This window comes from Rhinolophus hipposideros (assembly GCF_964194185.1).
Source record: "Rhinolophus hipposideros genome assembly, chromosome: 1".
NCBI lineage: Eukaryota > Metazoa > Chordata > Mammalia > Chiroptera > Rhinolophidae > Rhinolophus > Rhinolophus hipposideros.
The window spans coordinates 73,933,062-73,950,427 of NC_138047.1; the positions used below are offsets into that span (position 1 = coordinate 73,933,062).

At 35.5% G+C, this 17,366-nt stretch overlaps 1 protein-coding gene across 2 annotated transcripts in view; it reads left to right on the forward strand.

The window, feature by feature from the left end:
* The window catches only part of MTTP (microsomal triglyceride transfer protein), a 53,263-nt gene that overhangs the window by 17,654 nt on the left and 18,243 nt on the right, over positions 1 to 17,366 (forward strand). For both annotated transcript variants that reach the window (XM_081068987.1, XM_081068988.1), the window contains exons 5-11: positions 4,675 to 4,782; positions 5,978 to 6,094; positions 6,443 to 6,582; positions 8,267 to 8,417; positions 10,518 to 10,675; positions 13,868 to 14,036; positions 14,944 to 15,051. In XM_081068987.1, the coding sequence (XP_080925113.1) occupies positions 4,675 to 4,782; positions 5,978 to 6,094; positions 6,443 to 6,582; positions 8,267 to 8,417; positions 10,518 to 10,675; positions 13,868 to 14,036; positions 14,944 to 15,051 (951 nt within the window). The remainder of the gene's footprint in view (positions 1 to 4,674; positions 4,783 to 5,977; positions 6,095 to 6,442; positions 6,583 to 8,266; positions 8,418 to 10,517; positions 10,676 to 13,867; positions 14,037 to 14,943; positions 15,052 to 17,366) is intronic.

Below are 17,366 nucleotides of genomic sequence, written 5' to 3' on the forward strand. Positions count from 1 at the left end.
TCCACTTGTCAAAATGCTTACCATGCTTCAGGTTTTGCCCACAGGACCTTTCTTCCAGGAAGTTCACACTCTTCTAGCCAGCCGGAAATAACCAGCCCTCTTCAGAATCCTCTTGCACTTTGTAGCTTATTCATGGTCCTATCACTTTCCTTTTGATCATTTGTGTTCATTGCTAGATTATGGTTTCAGTAGAGAAAATTCCCATTCCTTGTTATATTCCAGCCCTCCACTCACCTTCATGCCCTTCCACTGTCTTCCTCTCCACAGCACCCGAACCATGCCTTGCACTGACTGACTTGGTGTCCCAGGAAACTTTTCCTTCAAACCCTGTACTCTCCTGGGCTTGTTTCTATCCAAGCACTTATCACAGTGTACTGTAATCCTCTCTTTATTTCTCTGCCATTCACAGTCAGAGTAGACTTCTCATGGGCAACAATTTTGTCTTTATACATTCAGCATCTCATTCAGAGTGGGAAGGCAGTAAATGTTTGTAAACTAAAGGAATGAACAAATAAGTTATATGGAGGTAAAATGAGTTGGGACTTTGAGAAAGGCTTTGCTAACTTTACTGTTTGCTTCATAATAACTAAAATGTAGAGTACTCAATTCCTGGACTGACTGAAGACATTCCATGAATTATCTCTTTTATCCTCAGTATAGGCATAAGAAACAGTTGCTGCTTTATCATCCTCTTTAATAGATGAGGAAACCAAAGTTAAGAGAAGTGAAGAAACTTGCTTGGGGTCAAACAACTGGCAAGTGGTAGAACTGAGATTTAAAACAGAGGGTCTAAATTCAGAATCTATGCTGGAAATCACTATGTTATACTATCTTCTAGCTGGAAAGTGTTTGGGAAAATGGTTGACTGATAATGTTCCTACATTATTCGTCACCATATCTGTTAACTCACTTGATTTTCCTATGGCACAACTTTGTGAACGACATGAAATACTGTGATTTCCTTCTCTGGCCTTCCAATGTGGCAAAATACTTGAGCCCATAAATTATTAATTGCATTTATAGTCTTAATGACAACCAATCATTTTATAGCCCCTTCGATAGCAGTTGAGTACAAAGTCTTTTGTTACACACACAAAAATGACTCAGTGTCCTCACTGTTCAAAGGCTGGGTTGGAGCTGCCACATCATTATTTCAGTGACTCCAATATGCCAATTATACAGGAGCTATGACTTGTGGTAATTTACTATAGCCACAGGTTAAAGGGCATTATACTACTGTCTTTCAATGATACGATAAAGTACTTCGGAAAAAACATGTCCCTGAGGACTAAAAAACTATGTAGAATCACTGAGAGCTACATTACTCTCAGAAAGATCATTATTTAAACTCCCACTTCAGCTTACTACGAGAGAGATTATGAAAGGAAACACTGAACTGCTGCTGATCGACAGTTTCCTTGAAGAACGTTTTCTACCCAAGGCTCAAATTAAGTTTTACGGCCTGAAATTTCTCTGATTTCAAGGATGTTCATCAACATGTATTTTTTGTCTTTCGTTAGCCCCTGTTTTAAGCTCCTATATTTACACTATAAATCAGAACCCATTAAAATACTTATATACATCTTTTTTCCATACCCTCTCATCTCCCCTATGTGTATTTGGACATGACTCTAGTTTTGTCTACAAATCGTAAATGAAATTGTAAACATGGCAGTTTTCTGGTTAAGTTGATTAACACTGACAACCAAAAGATGCCTCAAGTTACAGCATGAATTCTTTCTTGGCATGAAATGCTAATCCAGTTAACTGGATATTTACCAGATTTCCATTGCTGGTTTTCAGTGTTAGTATTGATTAAATAGACCATGTGGCTGCTGAGTCAGCCTTTTATTTTGTTATTTCTGGCCATTGATTGCTTTCTGAATCTGGCAGTGTGGCTTCTGTACACACACATTGAACCTCCAAAATAAATGTGACACCTTGAAAATGTAGTTTTTTATATATTTTTTCCCTTGTCTGTTTTCCAGGGTGCCGTTTCCTAGTTATGTTCTGTCTTAGATGCGTATCAAAGATACGTTTAGAGATATAACTCCAGCTAAGTAGACCAAATAAAATGACTAATCTCTGTTTACTGGGATCCTTTTTGTTTAATTTTGTGTTTTGTCCAGTTGATAGAATTTTGCTTTCTCTTATTCTTAAAGAATGTATAAATTAAAGGAATTGTATAGAACCATTTTCTCCCTGAGGAAAAAATATGGATAATCCCTACTGATTACAAAGGGAAATGGACCTTCAAAATTTGGCTGGAAGAGGCACTTCATCTTTTTCCCTACAACTCACCCATCTCTCTCTATGTTTGGTTTCCGTGGGTTAAAGTCTGAGTTTGTAACTAGGTTGTGCCACTGCCTATCTCTGGAAGCTCTGGAGACTGTGAATTTAGATAAGAATCCTGTGCTCTCAGATGTTCAGAACTCATTTCAAACTGAATGAAGAAATCAGTTTTATAGCCTGAATATAATAAAACTTAGTCAGTTCCTGTTGTGAAATAATGAATTTAAGATTACTACTGTGACAACACATGGATTGAACTGCAAAGTTCTGACTTTATTATTTTTTTTCATTGTTGAAAACCTGCTCAATTCTAACAGTTTTGCGACTTAGCTAATTTGGATACCAGTGCTGTCTTCACTTTGGATCTCAGTGGTCTGCGCTAAGGGGACAGAATTTATGCCCCAAAGGTACCAGTCATACAAAGGAAAGATAGCAGTCAAGGAAAAAGAGAGTTGTCCAGTTTTGTAGTTCTAGGGTAATCATACAAACTAATAGAAAGAATGAAAAAGAAATTTTCTTTATGTCTCACAGTTTACATTGTTTAGCCTGCCAGGAAAAAAAAATGTCTCTAACACCATTTTCTTAGTGACCTAGTGGTCAATATCAAAATTTGATCCACAGAAATGGGCCAGAAATAGAAAAGTACTTAGTCTTATGCATAGTCCAACGATTAAATCTGAGAACTGGGTTTCCTGACATTTTAGGTCAAACTTTATAAAGAGTTCAGGCACGTTTTGTAGCCTAGAAGGAAAGTGAGAATACTGGTGATAGTACAAGTATTTTTCCCCCTTGATGGCTGTTCTGGCTTTCTAAAGTAATCAAGACTCAGGGTAACATTGTCACGGTCCATAGGCACATGAGCCCTGCTACTGTGTGAGCCCTTCTGACTGTATTTCGGTACAAGCAATCCAGTGATGAGCCTCTAATAGTCATGATATCTGGAGATATCATACTCCCAAATATTTGAAAAGGAAGTTACACTGTAATTCCTAAAATGTAAGAAGACCCAGTTTACAAAACTCAGCTTTGGATCTGAGAAATTGTCAGTGATTTGTTTGAGGATGATACCATGGATTTTCAGATGCTGAGGTCACAATTCCAATTCCTTTTTAACCTGGACAAGCACAATTCCAACATTTATAGATTTTTCCAGTATCATGACTAAAATTGATTGTTGGCTGGATAAAGTACCTAGTAAATCTGTCACTAGGCAGAGTATATGTAGAAAATAAAAACAAGGATTTGAGACACTTGTTTGGAATATTTAGGAAAAAAATTCTCTTCTTCTAAGGGTATGAGAGAGTTTCCACGTAGGCTGAATTGTTCAGATTGGTATTAATTGAATTCATTGCATAATTAATGAACTTTCTGTTTTACTTGAGAAATTGTGGTTGGCTTTCAAGAAAAATAGGAAGGCATTCAGGATATTTCCGATAGAAGTGCTCAGCTATAATTACTGTAGATCTTGGGAATTTTTAGAGAAGCTCCATCCATCCCCTATTTCTAAATCATGTGATGTGTTTGGAGTTAATATAGGGTGAAAATTGACGGACTGCTTTCCAGAAAATTCTCTTTGTATTTTTATCCTTGTTTCTTAAACATGAGCTAAATTACCCCTGTGCCTATAATATCAAGGATGAAATAAAACCATGATATGCCAGTTACTACTGAAGTTAAACCACAGTCACCCTCCTCATTCCAACCTCTTTTTCCTGCCTTCTAAAGGCAACTCAAAGCCGTTCCTGGAGCAGGCCGTGCAATGGTAGCAATCTCAACCTGAAATCTTCCAACTTTCAATATCTCCTCATATCTGAGGCCAACATGAAAGCTCTGGAGGGCCACAGAAAGTCCAATGTGGAAGTTTTTCCATGGGCATTATGGCCATGCCTGGGCCCTTATCGTGGCCCTTGGTGGCTGTGTTATCTTAGCAGTGTCCAGAGTGGTGACTGCTGTGCTCTTCCAAAACCCTATTTCTCTGCTGTTATTTTAACCCCTGGTTAGTTTTTGTTTCAAGCAGAGTTACAGGTAGAGAACATATTGACATGTTCAAAGAGACTGTTCCTGATTTCCGTGAGCAATCTTGTTTTCACAGAAATCCCAGCCTAAACCAGTGTTCTGTTTCCTTCTGTATGTTATGCCCATCGTGTTCAGAGCCTTCATTATCAGTCTCCCCAAATTTCATATTCTGATGGTCCAGCTTCTTATGCATAGAAATTTAAATAGCTTCTTTCGCAACAAAAGGTATCCCAGCTTTGGAGTAACAAATCCCTTTCTCCCAGAATTGGTAAGGGTAAGAATCTGATCTTTCCTGCCACTTATTTAACCAAAGATGATAAGCGATGCATTTTTGCTTCATTTATGTTTGTCTTTTTCTCCCCTTAGGTCAAAAACTTCTACTCATATAAAAATGAGCCAGTTGCCATAGAAAATCTCAAGAGAGGCTTGGCTAGCCTATTTCAGATGCAGTTAAGCTCTGGAACCACCAATGAGGTACTTAACTAATATTAAAAATCCAGAATCTTATTTGTCAATAGAGTTACCAAAATTGTTTGTATGGATTTCTACTTGCAGAAAGTCAGTAAAATGTTACTACAATGATAATGATCAGAAAAGGTAAGTTGGGTGGTAAAGTCTTAGTTACATATGTCATTTACACCAATGTGTACTCAAATACAGGGTAAAGAGAGTTCGACTCAGTTATACTAAGAAGACCTATAGAACGACTGAAGGATCGAGGTGCAGAAAACCTTGGGGAGAGTTTTAGTGGCATCACTGTGCATCACTATCTCGTGGGGAGATTATTAAAAATATAGATTCCCAGGATTCACTGCAGAGCTTCTGACTGAATAGATTAAGGAGGACCTGAGCATCTCTATTTTAATTTTTCTCAGATAATTTGGATGCATTGTCAGTTTGGGGACCCATTGGTCTATGCCAACCCTCATCATTTTACAAAGAAACTGAGGTTAAACTAGAGAAGTTCAGTGGTTCCCCCAGTACCACACCTGGAATCAGAAGGAGAAATGAATCTGAATTCAGACAGCCCAGGAATGGGTGAGAAAAATCTGATAGAGGGCCTAGCCAAGGAAATATTAGTTAGCTTGCTATAACGAAGGCTGGGTGTGGTGCTGGCAGAGGCCAGCGGGAAGGCTTAGAGAAGCTAAACAGAGTCTGTATTGGGATACACCTGCCTACACTCTGTTTGCTAATGTGACTTATGATAAGTTGAATTAATCCAACATATTTTTAAAGATTTCTAATTCTACTCAGCTAGTCAAAGTGCACACACACGTACACACTGACACACACTCACACACATAGCGTAGGTATAACATTAAAAGTCAACTCCTCTTGCCACATAATTACCCATTTACCAGAGGTTTTGATTGTGACCGGACTATTTGTCCAATTCTTATTAGACATTAGAGAGAAGTAGAAAATCCTTTATTATTCCCTGGGCAATAAGAAGGCACTAGTAAGACTCAGCCAGAGGATGGAAAAGAACCTACATGCTGCAGGAAACACTGAGTTCTTTCTGTCTTCCTAGCTTGTCAGCCTGGACAAAAAAGCAGCCCTCCTCCCCCCCGTGACATATTAGGGATCCAGATTTTCAAGCCAATTCCCACTGGAATTCACATGGTCCATGTGAGAATCCCAAAAATTATACCTTAACTTTTATTTTTAGGTAGATATCTCTGGGGATTGTAAAGTAACCTACCAGGCTCATCAAGACAAAGTGACCAAAACTAAGGCCTTGGATTCATGCAAAATAGAAAGGCCTGGATTTACAACCCGAAATCAGGTATGATTGATAACCATTTCTTCGAAGCATCCAAATGATTATATTTCATAGAAATTAATTTAAAATAATAAAAGAATAAGGTAATGATATCATTTGGGAACATTTATAATTTTTAGCTTCGGGTATGGTTTCACATAATATCAAACGAATAGGCTCATTTTAGTATGTTACAGGTTTGAATGGTGGGGGAGAGTGTAAAGGGGAAGCTCCTTTGAAAATTAAAAGATAATTTAGTATTTGACTTAATCCAAACATAAAAAGCTGATTATATGTTACAACTCCATGTAGTTATTTATTTATTTATTTATTTATTTATTTATTTACTTACTTACTTACTTACTTATTTAGGTCTTGGGTGTCACCTCAAAAGCCACGTCTGTCACTACCTATAAGATAGAAGACAGCTTTGTTATAGCTGTGCTGGCAGAAGAGACACATGCTTTTGGGCTGAATTTTCTACAAACCATTGCAGGCAAAATAGTATCAAAGTAAGACAATACTGAAATTTTAATTTTCTTTACTCTTCTTTAATATATTTTTATACTTGGTTTTTAAATGTATATAGTGCTTCCTCATTTTGACTGTGAGCTCCTTGAAAGCAATGATTATATCTTGCTTATCTTTTATTTTTCACATTATCTACAACAATTATGGCATATAGCAAATACTTAATGTTTTTTTAAATAGAATTTCATCAAAAATTAATTGTTCACTGAATAGAATTTAAATTTTTAAAAGACAATCTACTTGATTCATTATAGTTTATTTTCTAATTTCTCTGTCAAATGTTTTCAATGTTGGGGTTAAAAGTGGTGGCATTTGGATGTTCTCTCTTCAGGATTTTTTTGTTGTTGTTAATAAACACATACAAAGTTTCATAATAAAATGTGTGACAGAATTTTTGACATGATTTATAGTACTTACATATTCAAGCTTGTTATTTCAATTTGAGAAAAGTTCTTTGGTCAGAATAGTTCTCACAGGCTTAAGAACTGGAATTTTAAATCTAAGAGTATGTGTTATTTTCAGATTTTAATTTAGAAGAACATTTTCTAGTCTTAAATGTGTTATATCTTCAGCCATTGCTTCTCAATATTTCCTCTGAAGTAGCCCTCATGTCAGAGGTGAATGAATGTAAAACCTGGGAGAAGTGCCTTAAACCATAAATTCTTGAAATTGTATTGAAGTCTCTCTGGGGTAGAATTTTGTATTCTACTCTGGTTTTCATATATTTTCATATAAATTAATATTTTAAATTACTTATCAGGTCTATTAGGTTTCCATTGGTCTATAACAAACCACTCCAAATTTAGTAGTGTAAAAAGCAACATTCATTTTATTATTCTCTCCCATAATTCTGGGGCTTGTCCTGGCCTACTAGACAAGCCTTGCTTGGTGTCTGTCATACAGTTGCAGATAGTCACTGACCAGAGCTGGTTCAAAGGATGCTCCCTCACTTCTCTGGTAGCTGGGTCGGGAAGACCCAAATTATTGAAGCTCTTCATGCATTTCTCTTTATCTCCACGTAGTGTTTCTTACATGGCAACTCAGGTCTCCAAAGGTACATGTGCTGTTAGCACGCCTGACAAAAGCCGAGTTCTCTTTTATGACTTAGCCTTACCAGTCACATAGTGTCAGTTCTGTCATCTATTAGTTGGGACAGTCACAGAGTTCTGCCCAGTCTCAATTAGATGGATGTAGACTCTCATTTCTTGATGGGAAAGAGACAAGTTTCTAAAAGAGCACATAAGACAAAAATATTATTGAGGCCATTTTTGGCAAATAAGATTTTCTAATTGTCTTAGTTAATAAATAACATACGAGTATGGGTGCATTGAAGATATCATTTTCGGGAAGCTGGGCTAAATTCAAAAGAGGTGACATTACGTATCTTGTTCAGCATCCAGGCAAATTGGCTTCTCTGAATTCTCTTGTCATTATATTTTGAAAATCCAGAGTTAAGTTTTCAATCGTTAAATAACATTCTGCTCTAGAAAGATGTCATAATTATCTTGAGGTTTCTGTTACTGCTGGAGATATCATAGCTTGAAAGACATGCAAAGACTTAAACAACTTGAATAAATTAGTATCTTGTTTAAAAAAAAGCAATTAGTAGCTTCTTCACTCAATAGAATGCTGCTCATGTGATATTTCTCTTCCTTGATTATACAGGCAGAAACTAGAGCTGAAGACCACTGAAGCAGGCCCAAGACTGATACCTGGAAAGCAAGTTGCCACCGTAATTAAAGCAGTTGATTCAAAGTACGAGGCCCTTCCCATTGTGGGGCAGGTCTTCCAGAGCGAGTGTAAAGGCTGCCCTTCTGTAAGTGTGAACAACTGCCTTGTGTGGCCAAATATGGGAACAATCATGGCTTAAAATTCTGTTTTCCTTTTGTCTCCAATGGAAACTTCAGTTAATTTTGTGAACTACCAGCCATCAATGAATTTTAATGACAGTAGCCTAATAAGATGCACCCGAGATGATGCATAACACAATAATTAACAAATAATTACTGTCCACTCATCTCAAATAAAAAAATGGTATGACTTAAGGGCCGCTTCTTAAAAGTGTCACCCAGAATACAGGGGAAATAAGGGCCTGATGACATTGGGGGAAGCACGTGGTTTCAAGAGTGTGCACAGGGATCTGAATCCTACATTTTGCCGCTTAGGAGCAATAGGTCCATAGGTGAAATGCATTACTGAGCTCAGTGTTCTGAGTATTGCTGTGAGGACTGAAAAAGGATACCAGCGCTTTGCTTAGATTAGGAAACACTTCCTTACCCCAGCCCAACCTTCCCTGCAATTATAGCCAGAAATGAGACAGCACATCCCCAAAGCAAAGAGGAGGTCATATTGTAACATTTTTAACCCAACTAAGAGAAATTTCATTTATTGCACGAATTAGTTGTAATATGTGGCCACAGAAATGACTCTAAGGTCCAGTATTTCCAAATATTTAACCTCTTGTCAGGAGAGCAGACCCTTGGTTTCATGCCCTGTTTGTAGCTGCCAGAAAATGCTCTTCCCTTGGATATTATCAATGTTTAGAAAAGTGGAATCATCAAGAACTAATACAATAATTTGCTTAAAGTACAAGACACTAATTCCGTACTAGTTTTTCAAATATACCAAAATTGAATTAAGGGAAAACCAAAATGAAACAGAAAGTCATCACTCTCTATCTTTGTTTTTTGTTTTATTTGTTTTTCTTTTATCTCATTTAACGTTCCAGTATAATTTTCTTATGTCATATGACAGGGAAATTATTTAGAAAAGTGATTAATGAAACCAATCATGTTTTCTTATGTTGTGAACTATAATTTCTATACCCATATTATCAAACATTATGAGCCATCTAAGATTTTTGATAACTATTTTTTCATTATTGTAGGAAGGTTTGATGTCTTTGAAGTATTTGCTTTTCCAACTTCATTATAATGTCACTATTGCAACAATTTCAAGAAAAAAAATCTGACTTCACATCGATATGCTCTCTGACCTCAGAAATGACCCAGTAAATCTTTAGCTAAGTACAGCTGGAATTTTTCTTTGCAATATCCTCTTAAGATTAGATAACCAAAAGAGATTTGAAAAAGAACAAAATATGTCTATTGCTTATTAGAGGGAATGAATAATTTAAAAACTGGTAGCATGCTGATTATCCCAGAGTTACAGATCTGAAGGTCACTAATGGGATTTAACACGTTCTTCACATCAGGGGAAAAGTAGTGAACTTTGAAAAATAAATTCTTTAGCTTATTTCACAGCCAAACGATGTCATTAATTAGAACTATTTTTAAAACCATAATAGCATAACAATAGTGTATGTGAGAATGACCTTATCTAAATACTATTCTACTTAATATAGATATAAATAATGAACAGTTCAGACAGTTAAGTAAAACATGGCATTTCATACAAACAATAAAATAAAGAGATAGAATAGGGAGCTCAAATTATTACAAAAGCTTATTTTCAGTGAAGTTCCGGTACATGAGAAACCTGACACAATTCTTCAGCAGTTCTAATTTTTTTCCCTCCAAAATATCCTGCTGTTAATGAAAACTCTGTACAATTTCACTATGGCAGTCAAAACCTGGCCAAGGTATAATTCCCTTGGTGTAACCATAGAATGACCTATATGCCCAGATGCCTGAGGTCCTTTGAGCTAAATAGTAATAGACAAAAATAGTCCTCCTACAGAAGAATTTTACACAAGGTCAGCAGGCTTAAATTTGCCTCTGAGAGACACAGGAATGTAATATGGGCAGGGGGCAATCAGGTATATTGAGGTAAGATACCAGAAGCTTCTTTTGCTCGTCAGATACAAGGAAAAACTTATTTCTGGGGAGAGTATCCCTTGTAAGTGTGGATGTTCAAAATGATGAATGGTGTATGAGCCTGCAGCTATGTTTTGCAGCTCTCGGAGCACTGGCAGTCCATCAGAAAACACCTGGAGCCTGACAATCTCTCCAAGGCTGAGGCTATCAGGAGCTTCCTGGCCTTCATTCAGCACCTCAGAACTGCGAAGAAAGAAGAGATCCTCCAAATCTTAAAGGCTGAAAAGAAGGAAGTTCTGTAAGTTCCCTGAATGTTGTGTGAGGTTGTCTGTAGGAAAGCATTTCTGGGTAATTTTATTTTATTTTACTTTTTTTATTAAGCAAGAAAGACCTCCTTTTTACCAACTGCCCTACCTCCAAATCAATTATTTTGTTGTTTTGCCTTTTCATTGAACAGTTATGCTGCAATGCAGTGATTTAATGGTGAAATGTAATAACAAGTTTTCAGCAGTGACTTAGAATGAACTTTTTTTTTTTTGAGTGTTTATGAGTTTCAATCAGGTCTAGATGTGTGCATAGACAGAGGAGGGCAGGCTTTATCATAATACCATGGTGCACACGATGTCTTACTGTTTTCGAAATTGTGTACTGGGAGCTGTTAATTTACACTTGAAAAGATTTCAGAGATGATTATAAAAACAAAAAGGTATATGACTTTTTCAACTGAAAAATGCGCTCTCATTAAAGATTCAGAGATCATCCCCATCAAAGCTTTGTTTTATACAGAAAAGTGAGAAAGGTGTAAACAGCTAAAAAATCTGGAGAAAAGAAAAACGTACATCATTTAGATATTTGATGAAAGAGTGATTCATTTTACATGATTAAGAGAGTTGACTTAATTCTCAAATTTACTTTGTAACTACAAGAGTTTTTGGTCTGTAATAAAGAATTTGTCTACAAATACAAATTCAGCTGTATGATACTAATTATCCTAATTCATGATATAGAACATGGCTCAATTAATTTGACAAACAGTGAAAACCATCCATTAACATAATCAAAAGTGGAAATTAATGGATTTACACACACACACACACACACACACAAACACACACACAGAGAAGCTGCAGCAGTCATGGAGTTCAAAGGACTCAGTTACCCAAGAAGAGAACTTAGCCGTTTTCCTGAGAGGTCTGTTTCTTCTTAATTGTATGTTATTTACTTGCCTTGAAGACATTAAAAACATTGATAGGAATTCCATATGATTAACCAAAAGTTGATTGCTCTTTAAAAATAAATATTTAAACCAGAAGTTAAAAGATATACACAATCATTAATTTTCAGACTCTGTTTTAATTATAGAACTTTAAAATATATTGATTGGTAGGGTGACTTATCTATTTCAAAGAAAAAATACTTACAAGAAAAGTGCAAAAGTTAACTATAATTTAGAATAAGGGTTACACTAAACCTTAATCTTACTTGTATTCTAAAACTCTTAAGGCAGCGATAATTTGGATGACTTCATGTTATTTCCTAAGTCAGATTATTTACACAGTATTCTACCACAATGTAACACACACATAACAGTGTAGTGGAAAGAATATGAGAATGATCTAAAATCAGAAGACCCAGTTTTCAATTCTGACTTCTAACAGTCTATAACCTTCAAGCAAGTCATTTACGGTTAGCCTTCTCTGAGCCTCATTTTAAACAACTGTAAGATACAGAGAATAATTCCTTTTATTTCTTGTAAGAAAAGCAGGGTGATGGAATGTAACATTTCCAAAGTGTCTATTGTATGTATCTTGTAATTTGCAGAATATTAACAAGTAAGCCAGTAGGAAAGGATTCTGTGAGCCAATGAGTTTGAAAAACACTGGGTGAAACCAGGCCAAAGGCCGTGTTTCCCCGAAAATAAGACCTAGCCAGACATTCAGCTCTAATGCGTCTTTTGGAGCAAAAATTAATATAAGACCCGTTCTTATTTTTCTATAACACCAGGTATAACATGACATGACATGACATAACAAACACAATACTGGGTATAATATAATATGAAATAATATAACACCGGGTCTTATATTAATTTTTGCTTCAAAAGATGCATTAGAGCTGATTGTCCGGCTAGGTCTTATTTTCAGGGAAACAGTAGTTCTCTTTGCTGCAGAAATTGTTAACATCTTTAATTTGATAATTTTATGTATAAATTTCCTTAAATATTTCTTAAACTTAAATGACCTTGAAAATACCTTTTCTTAAAGCATTTTGTAGGACTAGTGTTGCATGGAAAACACTTTGGGAAATATCGATGTAATTAAAAGACCATAGACTCCAGAGTGAGGAAAACCTGAGTTTCAATCCTAGCTATACTTACCATCTCTGGAACCTTGAGCAAATGACTTGGTCTCTGAGTCTATTTCCTCATATGAAAGGAGGGGTATTAGCATTAAACTGACAAAGATGTTCAGTGAAGTGATTGTATTAGTGACAACATATATTTATAAAGCATTTATGATGGGCCAAGCACTACTCTCAGTGTTTTACATAGATTGTGTAATTTAATCCTTCCCCAAATCCTAAGGTAACTACTATTTTTAGCCATATGTTACAGATGAAGAAATCAAAGCATAGAGAGGTTGCAAACCTAAAATTTCTAGTGCGATGCTTGTATAATAGACATTTAATAAGTACTCTCAGTTCCTGCTTCATTCACTGGGCTTTTGTTAGGATCAAAATTATATAGTATATCTTTTTCTAAGTATAAAGCACTGAACACCTATGGTGTGTTTATATTTATGTGGAATAAAATATTTACATACATAGCATGTTCACTAGTATGACAATTAGTTTCAGAAATTTTGCCATCCTAGACTCAACCAACCAAAGATTCTTGATGAGTAGAATATGTAACCAACTTCCCTGTAGGAGTTCTGTTCTACTCATACATAATCATGTGGTTGAACATTGAATTATACCATGATACATTTTTTTTAAAGAACAAAAATTTCTCCCTTGGATGTAAATTAAAGTTAAAAGAATTTTCCATTTTTCTGTTAAATAATATTGCTCTAGTCAAATTAGGCATTTGAAAAACGTATATATTTGCAAAGCTAATGAGAAAGAGGTCAATTTGGGGGGACAATAGTTTTTATGTATTACTCACATAGAAAAGAATTTGAACCTAATTTATATTTTTATTTATATAATTTTAACTTTTCCAAGTCATATTTGGCTTAGGTTAATATAATAAAATTGGTTTGTATATTCTCAGTATACAGTGAATGAAAGACAGAGGAGTTAAGAGAAAGGTTTAAAATAAAATGGGGGAGGTCTTTTTGAGGAAGTCATTCATTTTTGTTGTTCAAATGAAAAAATGTTCACTTCTTTAGGAAACTCAAACTAATGGAGAATCTGTAAATGGTAGAGATTTAAAATAATTTTTAAAACACCCTAAACATTGATATCCGTGACTACGCCTTTTTTGTAGACCTCAGCTGGTGGATGCTGTCACGTCTGCTCAGACCCCAGACTCATTAGATGCTATTTTGGACTTTTTGGATTTCAAAAGTGACAGTAACGTTATCCTCCAGGAGAGGTTTCTCTATGCCTGTGGATTTGCCTCCCATCCCGATGAAGAACTCCTGAGAGCCCTCATTGTAAGTCAAATGGATACTGTGAAAATAAAGGCTCTCAGCTGCTAAAAAGCGCTTAAAAATCTAAGCAGTTAATTAAAAGTTATTTGTTTCAGAATGAAAGCAGCACTAGAGCCTTCTGATTATTCATATTAAAATTCTATTGAACTATTTTCTTTCCATTAATCATTAATTGTACGTTAAATTATTTTACATGGTGTTTTCTTTGCAATTCCTCTAAATAACACAAACTATACTTTATGGAAATTTAAAGATTGTGTTTGCCTATCATATAATGACATAGGACAAAATTTCAGAGGGGAGAAGTCTTGGTTGTGCTTCAAAAATTGATTTTAAAAGATTTGCTTTGACTTCAAAAATCTTCATGGTGTTTAATACACAGTATGTTGAAGAGATACAGTTCTTCCAATATTAAAAACTTATATTGGGAGCACAAGCTAGACTTCTCTTGGATCCAAAAAGTTTTTTTTAAAGTGCATTTATCCACTGATAATCTAGTCAAATGTTGATCATCTTTTTGGAAGGAAAATGGGCCTGTTTGAGAATCTGATAATAACATTGAAGCTCCATTTCACCCATACATAACATTTTACAGACCATTTATTCTTTCTTTCTTTTTTTTTCTTTCTTTTTTTTTTTGGTTTACTGACCCAGTGAATGTAATCCCTAAACCTCTAAGGAGTTCATAGATCCAGTTAAGAATATCTGGAAAGGGGAGATTCTATTAATTCTTCATTTCAGAGTTAGACGGTGAATTTGTAAGTGTCTCCAAAGTAAAATTCTGAGTTTGAAGTTTCGGAACATAACATCAATTTCCTCAGGCACTGGTTACTTTGCTTCTTAATTAAAAATGTCCTTTGGAAACGTTTAAATGTTTTGGTAACCTATTTTATCCCTGTTTGGCTAATAGAGTAAGTTCAAAGGTTCCTTTGGGAGCAATGACATCAGAGAAACTGTTATGATCATCATTGGGGCCCTGGTCAGGAAGCTGTGTCAGAACGAAGGCTGCAAACTCCAAGTAAGTGTGAATCCAATTTCATATTAAGTAGTATATGGTTCCAGACCATCCTATTTAAGACTCACCATGCTGCTCACCACTGGCACTCCCAATCCACTTTACTCTATTTTCCCTATTTGCATAGCAATTACTGTCATCTAACATACTTTATAATTCAGCTATTTGTTATATTTGTTGTTTACTGTCTCCCATTAAGCTCCATGTAGAATTGGATCTTTCTTAGTTCAACACCAATTGCTTAAAATGGTGCTTAGTACATAGGTAATGTTCAATAAATACTTGCTAAAAACTGAATAGTCCATTAATTCCCCATCAATATATATTTATTGAGATCCCACTCTGTACTCAGTTTGAATGGTGTGTGTGGTACAGTTCTTGTTCTTAGAAAAATTATTAGACTCTCGGGCTACCTTCTAGAGGAGAACTTTATTTGCAGTAATTGTGATTAGCAATTTTGAGTTTTGATGGTGGGAATTATTTACTTCTAATTACTTAGGACTTTATATTTTATTTTTATTTTCATTTTCTCAAAGCTTCTCCACTTGCCTGAGTGGACTATCAATTTTAACATCTTTCTCATTAAAATAAAAGAAAACCAAACCTCACTTTGTAAGCATAACTAAATTGGAAAATCCAAGTGTATTAATATACAACACAGCCCATCTTTCTATAATGCAAATAAGATTAAAGATGCTAACTATATAAAAACAGTCTTTTTTCTGTCCACATTGATCATATAACCAACTTCTAGTCAGCATTTTTCTTCAATCTTCAAAAGAAATCACTATATTATTTTGCTTACTGACTCTTGCTATTAAAAACAACAAACAGAATGTTCTTGAAACCAAATAGTTCCAAAAGAGGCAACTCATAACTAGAATGTAAACTAGCTATGAAGAAGATCACTAAAAACATCAAAGGCATTGAAAATGTTTGAGTAACAGCTTATTAAGAATTGGCAGAAATCAAATTTGTATAATTTTTATGACATCAAAGAACTATGACTTCTTATATTTTTCCACTTTCCATAATTATTTGAGTAGATGGTTTACTTCAGCAATCATATATCAAATATCTTGGTTAAAGATAAACCTCACATATGAAAACATCCATTCAGCCATATTTGATGATCAGTTATTCTGTGCGAGATACGATATTTATCCCTTAATATAAAGATACACAAAGAACTATCCTCAAAGAACTCCCAGTGTGTTTTTCAAATCCAAACAGATAAATACAGTAATACTGAAATATAAAAAGAGTGCTCCGAGACTACAGAAGGTGTAACAAAATATTCCGTTTGGGGTGCTGGGGAAGGTTTCACCAAAATAGTAATATTTGAGCTTAGTCTAGAAGAGCTTTGTAGGTGAAGAAATAGTGCAGAATGAAGGACATGCTAAGAGAAAAACAATAATGTCTTAAAAGTCCTACAGTCAAAATGTGCCTGGTATGCTTGGGAACAGTGAGAAATTCTGTGTGGCTGGAGCACAAAATATATGTTTGTGGGGCAGATAAGTGGGAGTGGAGATGCAGAAAAGGGGGGAAGAGAGAAGAAAGGTAGGCTGGATCTTGACTGATGACAAGGTAAGTAGTCTGGCCTTCATTCTATACAGAGAAGGGAGAACAGTGTGGTTTTTAGGCAGGTGAATGACATACTAAGATGTTTTATTTAGAAAGAAGCAAAATGGTATCTTGCCTGAGTATCAGCTAAAGTAGAGTCAGTGAGATCTGATCGGAAAGATTTGCAAGAACCTGGGCAAGAATTAGTAAAATTGTGATTAATGTAGGAACAATATGGTGAGAGAAGGAGAGAGATTCAAGAGCCGTTTAGGAGGTGGAGACCCCACTGAAGGAATGTGGGGAAGGAGAAAGAGGTAGGAATCTAGGTGACTGTTAAGTTTCCAGGTTAGTATACTAGATGTATGGTGATGTCCCCATTTACAAAAAGTTTGTAGAACCTAGTTTGGGGGTGGGAAGAGGGTAGATCTATTAATTCGTTTTGGCCATGTTAAACATGAAATCCTTTGGGCCACCAGGTTAAGCTTGAAATCCTTATGGCCACAGGCAGGTGACCATACCCATCTGCAGCCCAGAGAAGAGTGAACACCAGTAAAAGAAAGTGGCTGAAATTTTGGGAGAGAATAGGATGACTCAAAGGAGGTCTATAGCATAAGGAGGAAACTGAACAAAGGATTAAATTTAAAGTTCTTCTGATAATGGGACAGCTTAGTTCCCATCACATCTTTAAAGCTTCCTTGTAGATAGTTGTGAACTATTCACTATCACTGTCACTCAATTTTGTTAATGTTTTTGAG